General features: G+C 38.8%; 1 protein-coding gene and 1 pseudogene across 1 annotated transcript; both read left to right on the top strand.

Moving 5' to 3' along the window:
- The first annotated feature begins 838 nt into the window (after positions 1-838).
- On the top strand, positions 839-7,455 carry LOC137734617 (signal peptide peptidase-like 4). Its single transcript, XM_068473860.1, has 14 exons — positions 839-1,140; positions 2,755-2,913; positions 3,061-3,172; positions 3,387-3,506; positions 3,723-3,874; positions 3,999-4,181; positions 4,318-4,352; positions 4,548-4,710; positions 5,578-5,631; positions 5,962-6,054; positions 6,179-6,321; positions 6,671-6,741; positions 6,965-7,048; positions 7,190-7,455. Exons 1-14 carry the CDS (start codon positions 1,006-1,008, stop codon positions 7,297-7,299), a joined length of 1,614 nt encoding a protein of 537 aa, XP_068329961.1. The 5' UTR covers positions 839-1,005; the 3' UTR covers positions 7,300-7,455.
- Positions 7,456-10,335: 2,880 nt separating this feature from the next.
- On the top strand, positions 10,336-18,056 carry LOC137734325 (receptor-like protein EIX2; annotated as a pseudogene).
- The last annotated feature ends 288 nt before the right edge of the window (positions 18,057-18,344 follow it).

Genomic DNA, 18,344 nt, shown 5'->3' with positions numbered 1-18,344 from the left:
AAAATAGAATGCAAAAAAAGAAAGTTATTGATTTTCTGTTTAAGTGAAAGTCGCAACCTAATCGGGTGCCTAGAAGGATTTATGTAGGTTGGGTGGGTGCTTAAACGGGCTAGGCAGGTGCTTAAGTAGGTTGAGGCGCATTTTTTTAATTTTCAAATGCTGTGGAACTAATCGAGGCGGTTACCAGCCGCTTGGTGCCTAGGCAGAATTTTTATTTTTTTAACTAACAATATTATCTAAACTAAGGAGGTGATGGAGTGCACTAAGTCTCATATTGGGTTAACAATAATAATGTGGTTCAAATTCACTTTTGGTGAAAATTAAACCTAAGACCTCTCCCTTACAGGTGAAGAGGAATACCACTGGACTGTAGTAGCCCTAAACAGATTTTTTTTTTTTTTTTTTATAGCACTAAACAAAAATTTTTAGAACAGTAAGATATATATAAATTTTTGCTTAAAATAGGTAATGAAATTTATGACATTGATTACTCACCAAAACTCTTTGGCTTAGCTAAAGGGGTCGCTAAACCAAATAAAAAAGATGAAATCAAATCCCAGTCAAAGCACAAAACCCAGAAAGAAAAATTACTTTTCAACTTTCTTTCGTCTAATTTCCACGGTAAACCGCTACAGACTACAGTTACCCAGTCCACAGACGGCGCGTGCAGCGCACGCCTTCAGAGTGCCGGTAAGCAAGCCCACATTCGACACCGCCAATGCACGAAAGCGAACCTGTTCAACGGTTACCCACCTACACGGCCAAACCCCAAAAACGACAACGTGGAAACACAAAACGCAGACACCATCCGCGATATTTCTCCCCCTCTCTTTTTGCCATTCATTCCCCCACAATTTTCCATCATCATCTTCTTCTTCTTCTTCTTCCTCTTCATGTTCCTCTGCAGCTCTGAAACCCTAAACCCCCTTCTGGATTTTTGGTGGTAGAATTAAAATTAAGTTCTAATAAATACTATTTGTTACTGTTTGGTTGCTGTGAATAAATATGGATTTACACAGAGGTGTGTGGGTGGTGGTGGGAGTGCTGGTGGTTAGTCTGAGTCTGAGCTCAGCTGGGGACATTGTCCACCACGATAATATTGCTCCCAAGAGGCCTGGATGCGACAACAACTTCGTTCTGGTAATTTCACTGACTTTTTTGGAGTTTAATTTTTTATTTTTTTAGTTTAATTTTTATTTTCTGTTTGGTTGCCGATAAAACTGGGGAGAGAAAAGATGGGATTTTTGTTTGGGAAGGATGCATTGGGGACCAAGAAGCTCAATCTTGCTGTTTGGTTGCTGAGAAAATGGAGCAAGATTAGGGGATAGGAAATTTCTTGTGAATTTCCAAAGTGAGAGTTTAGTTTTGATTTCAGCGGCGTGGGGATCGAGTAGTTGCTAGTAGATATTGATTAGGTAAGTAATGAGAGAGAAAGAAAAAACTAGAATGTCTGTTTCTAAGTATCAAGATTTTGTGATGCTTTCGGGACCAAGAATTTCGAGCTTGCTGTTTGATTGCTGAGAAAATAGAGCCAGATTAGTGAATACAAAATTAAAATGTGAATATCCAACTATTTTGGAGTTGGAAATGATAATTTAGTTTCAATTTCAATGCCACGGTCATCCGGTAGTTTAAGCAATCAAAGCTGTCGCAGACAAATTTCATACTTTTCTGCTCAGAATTTTATATGTCTGTTTGATGTTATTTTTACTTTGATGCATTTTTATCTCTCGTCTTCTGTGTCCCTAACAAAGGAGAGATGTAGAGGAGGGACGAGTGACGATAGACTCCAGATAGAATTAGAATTAGATTTTTCTTAGAATTGTTAGTGTTTACAATTAAAGTCAGTTAAGCTGTCTTCCTTGTGTCTTCATGACATTTCTCAGTCTCTTCCCTTTCCCATCTCCCTTTTTCATCTCTCCGGCTATCCTTAATTTGGAAAAGAAAACACAACATAACAGAAACGTTACCAGATGGGTGGTTAGATTTTAGGCAATACCTCTGAGGCTCTGACTTAATAAATTTTAACATATCTTTTCAAGTTTTCATTTGATTCTTTATCTGGTTTCTAAGAAAATAATCATCTAGGTTCCTTGAAAATTATAATTTTTACTCAGCCAATTGTTCGAAATTTTTTACCAGACTCAGCCAATCATAAAATAGAGATTTTGATTAAGAATTTGTGAAACGAACCTACAAATGCTCCGGTTAGAAAATGCAATTATGAAACAGAGGCTCAAGGCAAAAGGGGTAGAGGAAGACTTGGATAGAGACTGTAAGAAAGTCACATGGAGTACTTGGAGCTAACGAAGACTTGGGGGAAAACCGAGTGCAGTGGCCTTCTAGGATTCATACAACCAACCCCACTTAGTGGGATAAAGGCTTTGTTGTTCTCAAATGAAAACGAATTTCGATGCAGTTATTAATATTTTATTTCAAATGCTTCCTGAACATGTCTTTACCTTATTGGACATATCTTGGCCAACCATAAACAGTTACGTGTAAGAACTAAGCTTCTATTTCTTTGGCTGCCACAAGTTTAGTGGAAAATTCAATTCAGCTAAGGATCCAAGATAGTCCAAGATAGTATATTGGGATAGTTGAATTTGTTTTATTTTTTGTTACCCTAGCTCTGTTACAGTTAGTCAAATGTAGCCTAAGCTTGTAAGGGAGGCATTGCACTTTGTTTTCTTCACTTATGTATATTGTGACTACAGCCTTGCCATTACATTTAAATTCTGTTTTGGTCTATAGGTAAAGGTCCCAACTTGGATCAACGGCGTAGAAGACGCTGAGTATGTTGGTGTTGGTGCTCGATTTGGACCTACCTTGGAATCGAAGGAAAAACGTGCCACCAACACTAGAGTGGTTCTTGCAGACCCCCCTGATTGTTGTAGCCTACCCAAGAATAAGGTAATACTCGATCAAAATTTTCAGTTCTTTCTTAACTTACACTAGAGTTTCAGAGCCATGAAAGTTAAGCATCTTCCTAATTAAAGGTGTAAGATATGCTAATTCATTTTATGGGTTCATATTGGGGATTGTGTGGATTTTTTGTAGCTCGCTAAAGAGGTCATTTTGGTGCACCGAGGAAATTGCAGTTTCACAACCAAGGCAAATATCGCTGAAGCTGCTAATGCTTCAGCCATCCTCATTATAAACAACCGCACAGGTAATTTTCTTTTCTTGATATAAAAACCTTTTAATCCTAGAGTAAACCTTTTAATCCTAGGTAAGAATTTCCAATACAACCGTATGAGTTATAAGGGGAAAAATTATATTGAGTGCAGTAAAATAAGATCTTACCATTATAGAAAAAAACGGTGGTAAAAATTGATTGTAAAGTTAAGTTTCTGTTGCATAAAGTACTGTTGTCTGACCTACAGAACTTTTCAAGATGGTTTGTGAAAATGATGAACCTGATGTTGAGATAGGCATACCAGCTGTTATGCTCCCCCAAGATGTTGGTGCAATCTTCGAAACTGATTTAAAGAACGGCTCCATGGGTATGGTTTTCTCTCTGCTATTATACACGTAACTCCCCACTTAGTGGGAAAAGGCTTTGTTGTTGTTGTATTATACACGTAACTGTTTATAGTTGGCCAAGCCTTATCTTGTTTAAAAAAAATAGTTATCTTGTTTTTTTTATATCGTTATCAGCTATTTATTCTGAGTGAGTTTTATTTTGTCTCTGTCATTGCCTTTGAAATCTCTCTCTTCAGTTTCTGTGCAGCTGTACTCTCCTTTGCGTCCACTGGTTGATATTGCAGAAGTTTTTTTGTGGCTTATGGCTGTTGGTACCATCTTGTTTGCTTCTTATTGGTCTGTGTGGAGTGCAAGAGAAGCAGCTATTGAGCATGAGAAGCTATTGAAGGTTATATTGATTCCAGAGCAGCTATGTAATTTTTAGCAGTTATTTTACATGGGGCTTGAACTCTTTCAGGGTAATTCACTAAGTCCTTGATCAAATCATATATGGTTTGGTCCTCTTTGTGCAGGATGCTTCTGATGATTCTTTACCTATCGAAGTTGATCGTTCCAATGCTTTAGTGGAGATTAGCACCACAGCAGCAATCCTCTTTGTTGTGATTGCTTCATGCTTCTTGTTTATGTTTTACAAACTCATGTCATTCTGGTTTGTGGAGATTCTGGTGGTTTTGTTTTGCATTGGCGGGATAGAGGTACACTCTCTTTTTTATAATACAGACTTTGTCACTATGATTACAACTTTTATTTAGGTGTAGATGAATTGTTTTAGTTATTATGCACACCTCTTCTGAGGTTAATGCTGAACCTTGCAGTCCCTTCTGTTTGCAGGGCCTGCAGACTTGCTTGGTGACTTTGCTATCATGGTATACTACTTTTGTTCTTTTGTTGAAGGTTTTTGTTCCTTACAGCTACAGGGCTGTCTTTGCCCTCCGACCCTTATTTACTCCAGAATGTGATCTAATGATTTGTTAAAAGCATAATTTTGACTTTTGAGCTGTTCCTTATGTGTGTAGATGATTTTTTTTGGTAGTATGAAGCTGACAGTTAACCAAATATAGTTTCAGACGGTTTAAACGTGCTGGAGAATCATATGTTAGGCTGCCAATCTTTGGAGCTGTTTCATATCTGACGCTAGCTGTTGCTCCCTTCTGCATAGCATTTGCTGTTTTGTGGGCAGTGTATCGCCGCATTTCATTTGCTTGGATCGGTCAAGATATCCTTGTAAGAAATTAATTCTCTTTTCTTGGTTTTAGTGTTGATGTGGTATTGTGGTTATATATTTCCATTGGAACATCCAAACATTGTCAAGGGCAATTTTGCTTCTGTTGTTTTGTTTTTGGAGTAAGCAAGTCAAGCTGGTGATACTTTGATTAAAAAAGTATCTGACAAGGTCTAAAATCATACTTAAAAAAGTTTAAAATGGTTGGGGTATCATAATTTTGTTGTATATTCTTATGGTAAACACATGGAGGTTTTACGGAAGCAAAAGTATGTTAAGGGTTCTCAAAACTGGACAGCTATATTTTGTCTGCTTTGACTGAGTGGAACTATCCTGTCCTGATGTTGCGGGCATTGCTGTATTTTATTTTGTAAGGCCTTTCAAGTCCATAACCCGTAAGTAGGCAAGTGGAGCTGGTGACCCATAAGGATTGATGGATTCTGTGAATGTTTCCTAAATTAATAAGTTTGTTGCAGTTTGTCTGTGCTACATATGTGGGCAGATATTTGGAATTCTTACTTCTGTACATGGCTTGTTCGTGTTTTTGTTTTCCATCTTTCCTTTTTAATTATTCTTACTTAGTCTGCTCTTAGGTAGCAATTTTAGATTTATCTTATGCAAAAAATTTTAGTATTTAGAATTGTCTAAATGTGATATGTGCTGATTTGGTTGGCTCCTTTTTCCTCCAAATATACTGCTTGTTGATTACTATTTAGTACCTGAAGAAAGAAATCCTATATTTGGACTGCCCCATTTTTGTCTTTACATAATCCTTTACATTAATAGGTGCAATTTATCTTTCACTTTCAAAGTGAGTTTGTAATCTCTAAAATGTTGGTAGACGCTAACATATGCTCATACAAAATCAGGGTATTGCACTGATAATCACAGTTCTTCAGCTTGTTCGCATACCGAATCTCAAGGTGATATTTCAAAAACATACTTCTTCTTCTTTTTTTTATTTTTTTATTTTTTTTATTTTCTGGTTCTTGTTGAGAATAATATGAATTTTTAGTTGTTCATCAGTTATTTGTTGCCTTTTTTGAGGATTTTATGTAAGAAATGCAAGGAGTTACTTAACTAACCTATATTGATTTTTTTTTTCTGGGTTAAGTAAATACTTTGTCTTAAATCCTTATTGGATACTTATTTTGTTGAGAAAAGATTGCACCAGAATTTTTTTATTTATTCATCTGGCAATCATATCTAGCTTTTCTAGATTATTTTATAACTTTTCTCTCTTTAATAATCAGGTTGGAACAGTTCTTCTGAGTTGTGCGTTTTTATACGACATCTTCTGGGTATTTGTTTCTAAATGGTGGTTCCATGAGAGCGTAATGATAGTGGTGAGTAAATCATAAGAACTCTCTTCCTTCCTTTCTGCCACCCTAAATAAAGGTTGCTTTTTGACTATGGAGACCTGCCCTGCAAGTGATAGAGATTTAAGTATTAATCTTTTCTCCTTTACAGGTGGCTCGTGGTGATAAAAGTGGAGAGGACGGTATACCAATGCTACTGAAAATCCCACGGATGTTTGATCCCTGGGGTGGCTACAGCATCATCGGATTTGGTGATATTATCTTACCAGGATTGGTTGTAGCCTTTTCACTAAGGTCTGAGAAGAGATTCCAAAAATATCTTCAACATCCCTTTTAAGTCCCTAGAATTGAACCTTGAATGTTCACTGTTTCAGATACTGTGTTTTGATTCTGTTATGTCCTTGTTAAATTGCGTAAACGGAAAGTGAAAACATGCTGAGATTGATTAGGCATTTCAGTTTTCGCGTTAATCACGAAGTCTGGATCAATTAATGATGAAAACCATGGGACTCATAATTAACAACATGAAAGCAGCATCTAAGATACTAGCAAATTTTCAGCTATTACTACAAATGAGGGTTTGTAATGTTGCACGTTGTCTCAAAAGTTCATTAATCTGATTATTGGTTGGGTAACTTTGCAGGTACGATTGGTTAGCAAATAAGAAGCTCCGAGCTGGTTACTTTTTGTGGGCAATGACCGCTTATGGTTTAGGTATGAAATCTGCTAAAATTTGGGGCATTTTGCGTTCATTTTCTTTTTGCTAAACAAGAAATTCAGAAAATGCATCTGATTGAGATTGAGCTAGATTCAGAATTTTATCGGCATGGTGTTTTCTATTTGTATATGGAAAATAAAGGTCAATGGATTCAATGATGTTTAGCGTAACAGACAATTGCCTATTTATGAATGGCTGGTTGGCGATTTGCAATTGCAGGTCTCCTTATCACGTATGTGGCTTTAAACTTGATGGACGGCCATGGCCAACCAGCTTTGTTGTATATAGTTCCGTTCACACTTGGTAAGATGCAAGCTTGGCTAATCTGCACTAACATCTATATTGCTAGTGCTCACTGGAATGGAAATAGGTTTCGCGCTGAATGTTTGTGGCGAAACAGAATCCATGAGCAGCCATTGACATGAGCTAGTTGCATTTCTGCAGGTACCTTTTTGACTTTGGGACACATGAGAGGGGATCTCAAAGTTCTGTGGACAAGAGGAGAACCGGAGAGGCCATGCCCGCATGTCCATCTGCAACCCTCCTCTCAATAAACGAAACTAGGAAACAAAGGAGTAGTTGGCAGATTAGAGCAGTAGCAACTCAGAAAACCACTTTGCTTGTCATAGTTGTAGAGGATAGTAAATATTTACGAAGGTTGTAACTGATATAACATAGAGACATTTATAACATCCGGACTCATTGTTCTTGTAAGTGGGTGTCATCTTATAGCTTAGGAGACGACTGTCTGATACCAACTACTCCACGCAGATTCATTACCATAACTGTGACTCTGCGAAAAGCAATTTTAGGTGCTGGAAACTTTTTCATGCTTCAATACTTGTGCTAATTATGTTACAACGTTGTCGACCACAGGATATTGCTAAGGTGCCCGAGGTCCTTGCCTTCACACAGGGCCTCGCGCGTACCAACAATCGCCTCTCTTCGTGGGGAAGCAAAGCCCAAAAACAGGATTGTTGTGCATAAACTCACATCTTCCATATTTCTTGGGCTGTCCAAATGCAATGCCAGCCCTGTTCATCTTGACCTCATGGACAACTGATTAATTGGTTCAATTCCCCATGTTTTAGAAACATGAGCTCTCTTGTTCATCTAGAAATCAATTGAGTGGAACAATACCTAAAAGCATTGGGCAAATGTCTAAGCTCGAGAATATCAACCTTAGAATGACTGCTTTGGAAGGGGTGGTTTCGGAATGCCTCTTCTCCAATCTCTCGAGATTAACTTTTTTGGATTTGTCCTCTTACTCACTAGCTTTAAGCTTCAATTCTAATTGGATTTCTCCATTCCAACTGGTTTACATAAGTTTGAGCTCTTGCACAATAGGTCCGCATTTTCTAAAATTGCTTCAAACTCATAAAAGTTATTGGTATATTGATATTCTAATGCTGGAATTTCCAATATCCTTCCAAGTTGGTTATGGGACAGGCTGTCTCATGATCATGATATTGGGTTCCTTTCCAAATCGGTCATTCTAGATCTCTCCAACAATAAGCTTTCAGGGTGGTTTTTTTTTTTTTTTTGTGTGTGTGTCCAAACAATGTTAGTAATTTAGCCTTTCTTGATCTCTCAAGCAATGATTTTTATGAAAAACTTCTAGATTGTTGGACACATTTTGCAAATCTAGCCATTCTAGATTTGAGTGACATGCTCTTTTTGGAAAAATTCCTACCATAAGGAGCTCTTTATTTTCAATTCAAACACTTAAGCTAAACAAGAATGCATTTGTGGGAAAATCGCCTTCATCCTTGAAGAATTGCAGAAATCTAAGTGTATTTAATGTTGGAGAAAATAACTTATCAGGAATGATACTTGAATTGTAACATTCCACATCGACCAACGGAGAAGGGGTGATGTGCCTTATATGTACATGCTCCCCTCCCTATAGCAGGAGGTCTTTTAGGAACTCACTGACTTCGGATTCTATCGGAACTCCGAAGTTAAGCGAGTTTGGGCAAGAACATTCCTAGGATGGGTGACCCACTACGAAGTTCTCATCTGAGTTCCCAGAAACAAATCCGTGAAGGAATGGTAAGCCCAAAGTGGACAATATCATGCTACGGCGGAGCCGGTTTGGGATGTGACAGAATGGTATCAGAGCCACTTTGCCGTTTGATGCGGATATTGATAGGAGCATATTTAGGCGACTTACTTAGCTTGTTTTCGTGCATCTATGTTGTTAATTCATAGTTGTTTTAGTAGTTTAAGCCATTTTCGTGTGTTTTTAGGTTCATATGGCTAAGGAAGCAAAAAGATGCATTTTGGAGCATTTTGGAGCAAAATTGGGCTTGGAATGGATAGCATATGCTTGGAGCCAAAATGTTGGACGAATTTGAAAGCCTTGTATGCACTTTGGACATAAAACAAAGGGCCTAGCCCAATCAAACAATCCTTTGAGCCATGCAAAACCTCTAGCCCAATCAACAACCCTTAGCCACATGCATTTCCACCTTCCTACTTCATCATTTCATCATTGCACCACCATTCACACACACATGCACTTACTCTTTCATCATTGCACCACCATTCACACACACATGCACTTACTCTTTCATCATTGCACCACCAATTCAACACATGCATTTCCACCTTCCTACTTCATCATTTCATCATTGCACCACCATTCACACACACATGCACTTACTCTTTCATCATTGCATCACAAATTCAACACATGCATTCACACACCAACAACCTAGCTCTTTTTCCATCATTATTTCATCCACATGCACTCTCAATCATAACAACCACATTCACTCTTAAACAATCACCCACATATTCTCCCATTCCCCCTATAAAAACCCATGCATTCATACACAAAAATCACATCTCATTTTCATACACAAGACACCACAAACACATCCAATCTTCCCCTTTGCCGCAAGCTCCCATTCCATTTCTACACAATCTCTTCTCGGTTTCATTCCATTCCATACACTCTCCCATTTGCAGAAACCATTCAACCTTAGCCGCTCCACCTTCATTTACAACACACTTGGAGCACCAACACCGAAGGCAACTCTTAAGGGATTTCAACATCAGTTTTGCTTCAAGGGTTCTTTCTTCTTAATCCTATGTTCACTCATGTTATATATTTTTATGTCAAACCTTTTGTAAACATGAAGTGTAACTAATCTCTCTCTAGGGATTCGATGTAGCCTTGCAAGATTGCCATGTAGTTAATTCAGAATTCTCATTTAATTTATCTATTTCTTGTTTCATTCTCCGATTTAATTGTGACTTAGTGTGTTGATTTTAATGCTTGATCATCATTTGAATTAACCACAGGTTGTTTAGCCAAGATTAAAGCACACATCATGCATAATCTTGGTGGATATGTGAATGAATGAAGGGAATGTTTTGCAAACATCCTGCTGAGTGTTCCCTTTGGTTTTGTGAAAGTTTCTTGTGCACTACATATTCTTGATTAGGAACCAAAGTTGCACATCACAATTAGGCTCATGATTAGAGACATTTGATCAAATCCACACATCATATGGTTGATCATATCTAAGTGAAACAAACTCAAGAAATAGGTAGATGACTGAGTATAAACTGATTTAACAAACATGGCCTTGGGTTAGCAATGGTAAAATCGAATCCCTAGCTTCATCTCCATTGGTACTATCTCATTTTATTAGTTGTTGATTCATTTATTTGTGTTTACTTCATTTCCTTATGCTTTCAAGTTACAACAACAAATCTGCCTACATTGATTAGTTTTATTTCTCTAGTAAAAAGTTCTTGCAAAACAAGTGATTATATAGGTCCAATTAGTCCCTGTGGATTCGACACCCTTACTTGTGCCATTATACTAAACATATTCTAGCACGAAGAAGGAAAACCTCAATTAGATATGCCGGCGAGGACGCCGGGTTCCCCTTAAGTGGGGTGGATTGTAAGATCCCACATCGACCAACGGAGAGGGGATGCTGTGTCTCATATGTACATGCTCCCTTCCCTATAGCACGAGGCATTTTGGGAATTCACTGGCTTCGGATTCCATCGGAACTCCAAAGTTGAACGAGTTCGGGCGAGAGCATTCCCAAGATGGGTGACCCACTGGGAAGTTCTCGTGTGAGTTCCCAGAAACAAAACCATGAGCGGCTCCGCCGTAGCACGATATTGTCTGCTCTAGGCTTACCATTCCTTCATGGTTTTGTTTCTAGGAAGTTGCCTTTTGATGCGGATGTGCCGGTGAGGATGTCAGGTTCCCTTTAAGTGGGGTGGATTGTAAGATCCCACATCGACCAACAGAGAGGGGGTGATATGCCTTAAATGTACATGCTTCCCTCCCTATAACACGAGACCTTTAGGGAACTCACTGACTTTAGGTTCAATCGGAACTCTGAAGTTAAGCAAGTTTTAAGTTTCTCTTATATTCCATTACTCGAGTGAACTTGAGTTGGAAATAATTGGAAGAACCAATTCCTTCATTCCTTTCGAAATTGGTAATTCTAGATCTCTCCAACAATAAGCTTTCATGGGGTTTTTTTTTTTTTTTTTTTCCAAACAGTGTTAATAATTTAACCTTTCTTGATCTCTGAAGCAACAATTTTTATGAACAACTTCTAGATTGTTGGACACATTTTGCAAATCCAGTCATTCTAGATTTGAGTGACATGCTCTTTTTGGAAAAATTCCTACCATAACGGGCTCTTTATTTTCAATTCAAACACTGAAGCTAAACAAGATTGGATTTGTGGGACAATTGCCTTCATCCTTGAAGAATTGTAGAAATCTAACTGTATTTGATGTTGGAGAAAATAACTTATCAGGAATGATACTTGAATGGTTAGGGGTTGGACTTCCAAATTTGGCTATCCTTATCCTTTGTTCTAATTACTTTTATGGAAGCATTCCCTTGCAGTTATGTGATCTAAAACACATTCAAATTATGGATATCACTGTAGACATCGAAATTTGGGTGAAATAAATGTTCACCAACACATTAAAATTTCAACATGTCAGGGCATACATGGCATGCGCCAAGTGTTTCACAAATCGTACACATGGATGTGACTCATCAAAATTGGACGAGTCATCAAGAAGGACACATGTCAACACTTGGTGGAAAATGAATTATTTGATTTTAATTTAATTAAATCAAATGTTAATTAATGGAGTCAAATCATGAATCGGCCTGTAAATCGAGTCCTTGTTCTTTCGTCAATTAATCAAGCCCACAATCAAGGCCAAATCTTTATGTAGTCAAGGCTTGGAGAGTCTATAAATAGGAGGATCCAAGAAAAGAAAGAGGTCCAGAAAATCATTCACGCTCAGACGCTGAAGCTTTGAAACTCTGAAGCTCTCAAGCACTCAAACCCCCCAAACACTTAAACACTCAAGAAGACTCGGAAAACCCTTCGCATTCTTCGTCAAACCCATGAAGAACCACCAAGCACCCCTACAAGTGCCGGTTCCTTCATTGTCATGAGCCAAAACCTTGTGACATCCGTTCATCCAAGATCAAGTCATTGTGACCCTTGGATTAACAACACTACACCTTACATTTCAGAGATTGAATCAGAGGATCAAGTTGTAAAGAGATTGTAACCCTAAATTACATTAATACAAATATTCTTTGTACACATGTTCTCTTGTCATTTGTTGCAGGATTTTCGTGTTTACAAATTTGGCACGCTTAGTGGGACAATCTCTGCCTCTTATCTTTTTCTCCGTTCAAAATTCATACACCGTTGAAACCAATGGCTTGAAAAAAGGAACAAGCTGCTATCGCAACCAAAGGAATGAGCGTTAGCACTTTTGTTACAAGTGAAAAATCTATTGGCATCATGACACGAAGCAAGGCAAAGACGGTGACCATGCTTCAAGCCACTTCCAAGTTAGTGCTGCTAAGGGAGCAAGAGAAGTGTCAAAGGTGCAAGCCTGTCATCAACCTAGCCTCTCTCGGGGAACCAAAGCTTGCTTCTGCAACACGTAGGAGGACTTCTTGAATTGATAAGCGGTGTTCTTCAGCTTCAAAGAATTCAGACACAAACTCAAGCATGGGGTTATACCACGAATTGCTGACTAGCAACCATCGCTTGGATACTTCTTCATCATGTTGTGACTCATCTCTAATCCAAGCGACGACCTCAATGAAGCTTCAAGTTGCACCCGTGCATGCAGAAAAGAGCATGACATATTTGGCAACGAAGCGCGACTTGGTTGACATCGTCTCACGAGGCAAGATGAATGCAACACGATACACCACTTCGATGATGTTTCCACCAAAATCACATGAAGGTCATCGTGAGAATTAACCAGCCATCAACTTCATTAACCGAAGCAAGTCAAAGGCTATTGTTGCCATGGTGCATCCATTTAAATCACGTGAAGTACGTCAAAAGCACAAGCCGATCATCTCTACTACTTCACAAGGGGCAAAGAAGCTCGTCTCTTGAAGTAGTGAAATGTGCTCGCCAAAATCCAAGAATCCAGCTGAGCGGTCACCATTACATGTCTTCAGTGTAAGCTTAAAAGCGCGCTCATACCTAGGCTCCATGTAGGTGATGATGGTGGGAGTTATTTCTGCTGATGAACAACTGGCTTAAATAACTCAAGCAATCGAGATGCTGACAAAGATTGTTGAGGAGAAAGACATGCAAATAGGGTCGCTTATAAGCAAGCTAGAAGAAAGGCATGGCGAGGAGTTAAGCAAATGTGCACCTCATCTAGAGCAAGAGGTGTGTCAAGAATTTACCTTCGACTGGAAGAAGCAGTTAAAGCCTGATTCCGTTTTAGTGGCGTCTTTGTCAATCCAACAACTCCAAGACATGATCGCCAACACTATCAAAGCACAATATGAAGGTGCTTCCCAAAATTCACTTATGTACTTCAAGCGGTACACGAAGAAACTTGATACTCTTCGAATGCTAACTAGGTACCAACCTCTCAAATTCTTGCAGTTCGATGGAAAAGGCAACCCTAAACAACACATCGAGACATGCAATAGCACTGGTACAGATGGCGGTTACCTTGTGAAGCAATTTGTTCGCTCATTTTGAGGCACCGCATTCAACTGGTACATAGACCTGGAACTAGAGTGAATTGACAGTTAGGAACAAATGGAGAAAGAATTTCTCAACCACTTCTTCAACACACGTCGCACCATCAACATGATGGAGCTCGCCAACAGAAAGCAACAAAGGGATAAGCGAGTGGTTGACTACATCAGCCATTGCATGAATTAAGCTTTGATTGCAAGGATCATCTCTCGAAGTTGTCTTTTGTAGAGATGTGCATACAAGGAATGCATTGGGGTTTGTAGTACATCCTTTAAGGGATCAAACCTCGTACCTTTGAAGTAGCCACTTAAGCTTATGACATGGAGTTAAGCATCAAAAGCCATGATGAAAGGAATGATACAATTGGTCACAAGATGTCATTTTCAAAGAAACCCATCACGGAGTTTATGGAGATAAGTGTTGGTCCATTTGAGCCATCGATATAAGACAAGAAGGGTGTGAAGAAGGCTGAGTCAAGTCAAGTCCAAGAAAGGCCACGACGTACACTTAAAAGAGTAGAAGAGAAAAAAATATCATTTTCCCGACTTAGACGTCGTTCCTATGTTGGAAGATTTGCTCCAAAAGAAGTTGATCGAGTTTCCAGAGTGCAAATGGCCTGAAGAGATGAATCGCACTGACAACCCAAGATACTGTTCATTAGTGATCCAGTGGAAAAGTGCTTCGTGTTGAAAGATCTTATCATGAAGCTGGCCCAAGAAAGAATCATCGAACTAGATCTAAACGATGTGGTGGAGTCAAACCCTACCACCGTCACTTTTGGCTCTTTTAACTCAATATCATCACCTCGATTGCTGGGGGCATGCTCTAAAACCGTGTAAGTCAAGCTAAATAAAGTTGAAGGATGGATCAAGGTCACTCTAAGGAAGCGACACAAAAGACATACACCTCATCTGCAAGTTGATCAATCAAAGAGGAGGCAGAGAAGCTCTCATCAACCTCCAAAGCGACGTAAAAATGTTGAAGATGATGAAATTTCGACACGGTGCGCGATTTCTTCCTCGAAGCCATGGATACGACAACAACTTTTAAAGCCATGGATACGGCTGTGAAGAGTTTGTTAAGGTTATGCCCAATATAATAAAAAAAAAATCCACACAGGTCAAACCCTAATCAAATCCTCCAAATTAGGAAAAGAAGATCAAAAGGCGGCGTGATTTCTTGTTCAAAATCAGGAACAAAGAGCGTGAATCTTTCCGTCTAAAATCAAGAATGAAGAAGGAAGGTCCGTGCAGTCCGCGTGGAGGCAAATATGGTAATAAAAAGTAAAGAAGAAAATTGAGTGACAGTGGAGTGTGTAAAGCAAGAAAAGAAAGAAATAAAATAAGAGACGATACATAATTTCCAAAAAAGGAAGAAGATATGAAAAAAAAAAAAAAAAAGGGGGAAAATGGTGATGGTGCCCCGTGTGTGTACATATGTATGTATGCCCGATGGCACAAAGAAGCATGGTGAGCCTAATGCTCCAATTAGGTCTTTCAAATTGAGCCCAATTCTTTTTCTATAAATAATTGGCACTCATTCATGAGCGGGAGAGCAAAAGGAAGCAAGTCAAAACTTGAACATCCATAACTCTCTCAAGCATCCAAACAATCGTGCTCTTCATCAAACTCGTGGAGAATTAACAAGCACAACAAATACGTGCCGGTTCATCCCCAACAAAGCTGAAGACCACACACCACGTGAAACTCCTCCTGGTCCAATTTCATTCAAGATTAAGCCTCGACAACCCTTGAAGAAATGACAAGTTTGATTCAAGATCAAGTGTCAACCACCCTTGGATCAAATTCGACTCCAAAGAAATGTAGCAAAGCCAAACCTTTGGAGGAAACCAGAAATCTCTCTGGCCAAAGCAAAGTTCTCTATCAAGCTCATGGAGAATCAATAAGCGCAACAAATACGTGTCGATTCATCCTCAACAAAGCCGAAGATCATCAACCACGTGACACTACTCGTGGTCCCAATTGTTCAAGAACAAGCTTTAACGACCTTTGAAGAAATCACAAGTTTGATTCAAGATCAAGTGTCAACCACCTTTGGATGAAATTCGACTCCAAAGAATTGTGCAAAGCTAAACTTTTGGAGGAAACCAAAAAGCTCTCTGGCCAAAGCATACACTTGTGTTCTTCATCAACAATCAACAAGCACAACAAATATGTGCCGATTTATCCCCAACAAAGCCAAAGATCACTAGCCACGTCACACTACTTGTGGTCTCGATTGTTCAAGAACAAGCTTCAACGGAAGAAATCACAAATCCTCTTCAAGATTAAGTGTGCGCCACCCTTGAATCAAATTCGACTTTAGAAAGCTCTCTAGCCAAAACAAACACTTGTTCTTCATCAAGCTCATGGAGAATCAACAAGCACAACAAACACGTGTTGATTCATCCACTACCAAAGACGAGGATCACCAGCCACGTGAAACTCCTCGTGGTCTTGTTTCATTTAAGAACAAGCCTTGACGATCCTTGAAAAAATTTCCAGCCAAATTCAAGACCAAGCCTTTATGGCATTTGAAGAACCTTCTAGCTCAATTCCATATGAAGCCTCTATTGCCCTTGAATTGACATCTATGTTGAAGGACTTCAAAGCATAGTGGTCAAATACATTCACTATGTGAGGGACTTCAAAACAAATATTCTACATGTGATAAGCACATGCATACGATGCACCTTGAAGTGAGGGCATTTGTAGATATCAAAATTTCGGTGAAATAAATGTTCACCAACACATTAAAATTTCGACATGCTAGGGCATACGTGGCATGCACCATGTGTCTCACAAATCTTACACATGGATATGACTCATCAAAATCAGACGAGTCATCAAGAAGGACACTTGTCAACACTTGGCAGGAAATGAATTACTTGATTTTAATTTAATTAAATCAAATGTTAATTGATGGAGTCAAATCATGAACTAGCCCACAAATCGAGTCCTGGTTCTTTCGTTAATTAATCAAGGCCACAATCAAGTCTTGGTTCTTTCGTCAATTAATTAAACCCACAATCAAGGCCAAATCTATATGTAGTCAAGGCTTGAAGAGTCTATAAATATAAGGCTCCAAGACAAAGAAAGAGGTCCAGAAAATCATTCACGCCCAGACGCTAAAGCTTTGAAACTCTGAAGCTCTAAAGCACTCAAACCCCCCAAACACTTAAACACTCAAGAAGACTTAGAAAACCCTATGCGTTCTTTGTCAAACCCGTGAAGAACCGCCAAGCACCCCTACACATGCTGGTTCCTCCATTTCCAAAAGCCAAAACCTTGCGGCATTCGTTCATCCAAGATCAAGTCATTGTGACCCTTGGATCAGCAACACTACACCTTACATTTCGGAGATTGAATCAGAGGATCAAGTTGTAAAGAGATTGTAACCCTAAATTACACTAATAAAAATATTCTTTGTACACGTGCTCTCTTGTCATTTGTCGCAGGATTTTCGTGTTTACACTCTCGATAAACAATAACTTTGAAAGTATACCCAAATGCTTTAACAATTTAACTAATTTGGCCGAAACATGAAATTTAAGTCTAACCGTCTGTCATGCGTATGACGTTAATGTGGGAGGGGTGTATGTCTACAACACTAATTATGATGAAGAAACATCCTTGATATGGAAAGGCATAATGTCCAAATACATAAGTACTCTGGGGCTTGTAAAGAGTATTCATTTATCCAACAATCGGTTAACTGGGGAGATTCCTAATGAAATCACAGATCTTGTTGGTTTGGTTTCTTTAAACCTATCGAGAAACAATTTGACAGGTCAAATCACTCCAAAGATCGGGAAGTTGGCTTCTTCACAATTCCTTGATTTTTCAAGAAACCAAAATTATGGAAGAATTCCAACAAGTCTTCTTCAAATTTATGACCTTGGTGTCTTGGACTTGTCAAACAACAACCTGTCTGGAAAAAAATCCAATGGGATCTTAGCTCCAAACCTATGAGCCCTCTGATTTTGATGAGATTCCTTTGTTGTGTGGAATTCCACTTTAACAGTTGTGCTCTCCTGAGGAAACAAATCCAGAGGAACAACCAGTGTTCAGGGATCAAGTTGAAGAGAATGATGGGTTTATAACACTGGGATTTTATATGAGTTTAGCTCTTGGATTTGTTGTTGGGTTTTGGGGAGTTTGTGGGAGTTTGATATTCATCAGGTCATGGAGATACACGTACTACAAATTCTTGAACTGTGTAATGATTGGCTTTATGTGAAGGTGGCGTTGATCACGCAATGAAGAATGGTTGATGTGTAAACTTTAAGTAGTGTAATGATATGACATCATTACCATCATGATTATTATCGATTTGGTCTATCTCATTGTCTTTAAATTTGTGACTAATACATGCTGTGTTTTTTTTTCAATCTTTTTAGCTCGTGCATCTACCGATCGGAAGCCATGCTCTCTTTCGGCTGGAGAAAAAGGAGATGGAAGAGTGCAATTAGAAGTTATGATTTAGTGAAAGTAATGTGCTTCATTTAGGGGCATGACGTTATTTAGATTATCTTTGATGAGTTAGGTCCTTTTTATCCCCTTTTACTA

The sequence above is a fragment of the Pyrus communis genome, chromosome 5 (genome assembly GCF_963583255.1).
Source record: "Pyrus communis chromosome 5, drPyrComm1.1, whole genome shotgun sequence".
Classification (NCBI taxonomy): Eukaryota; Viridiplantae; Streptophyta; class Magnoliopsida; order Rosales; family Rosaceae; genus Pyrus; species Pyrus communis.
This window is presented reverse-complemented; position numbering and strand designations above follow the sequence as displayed.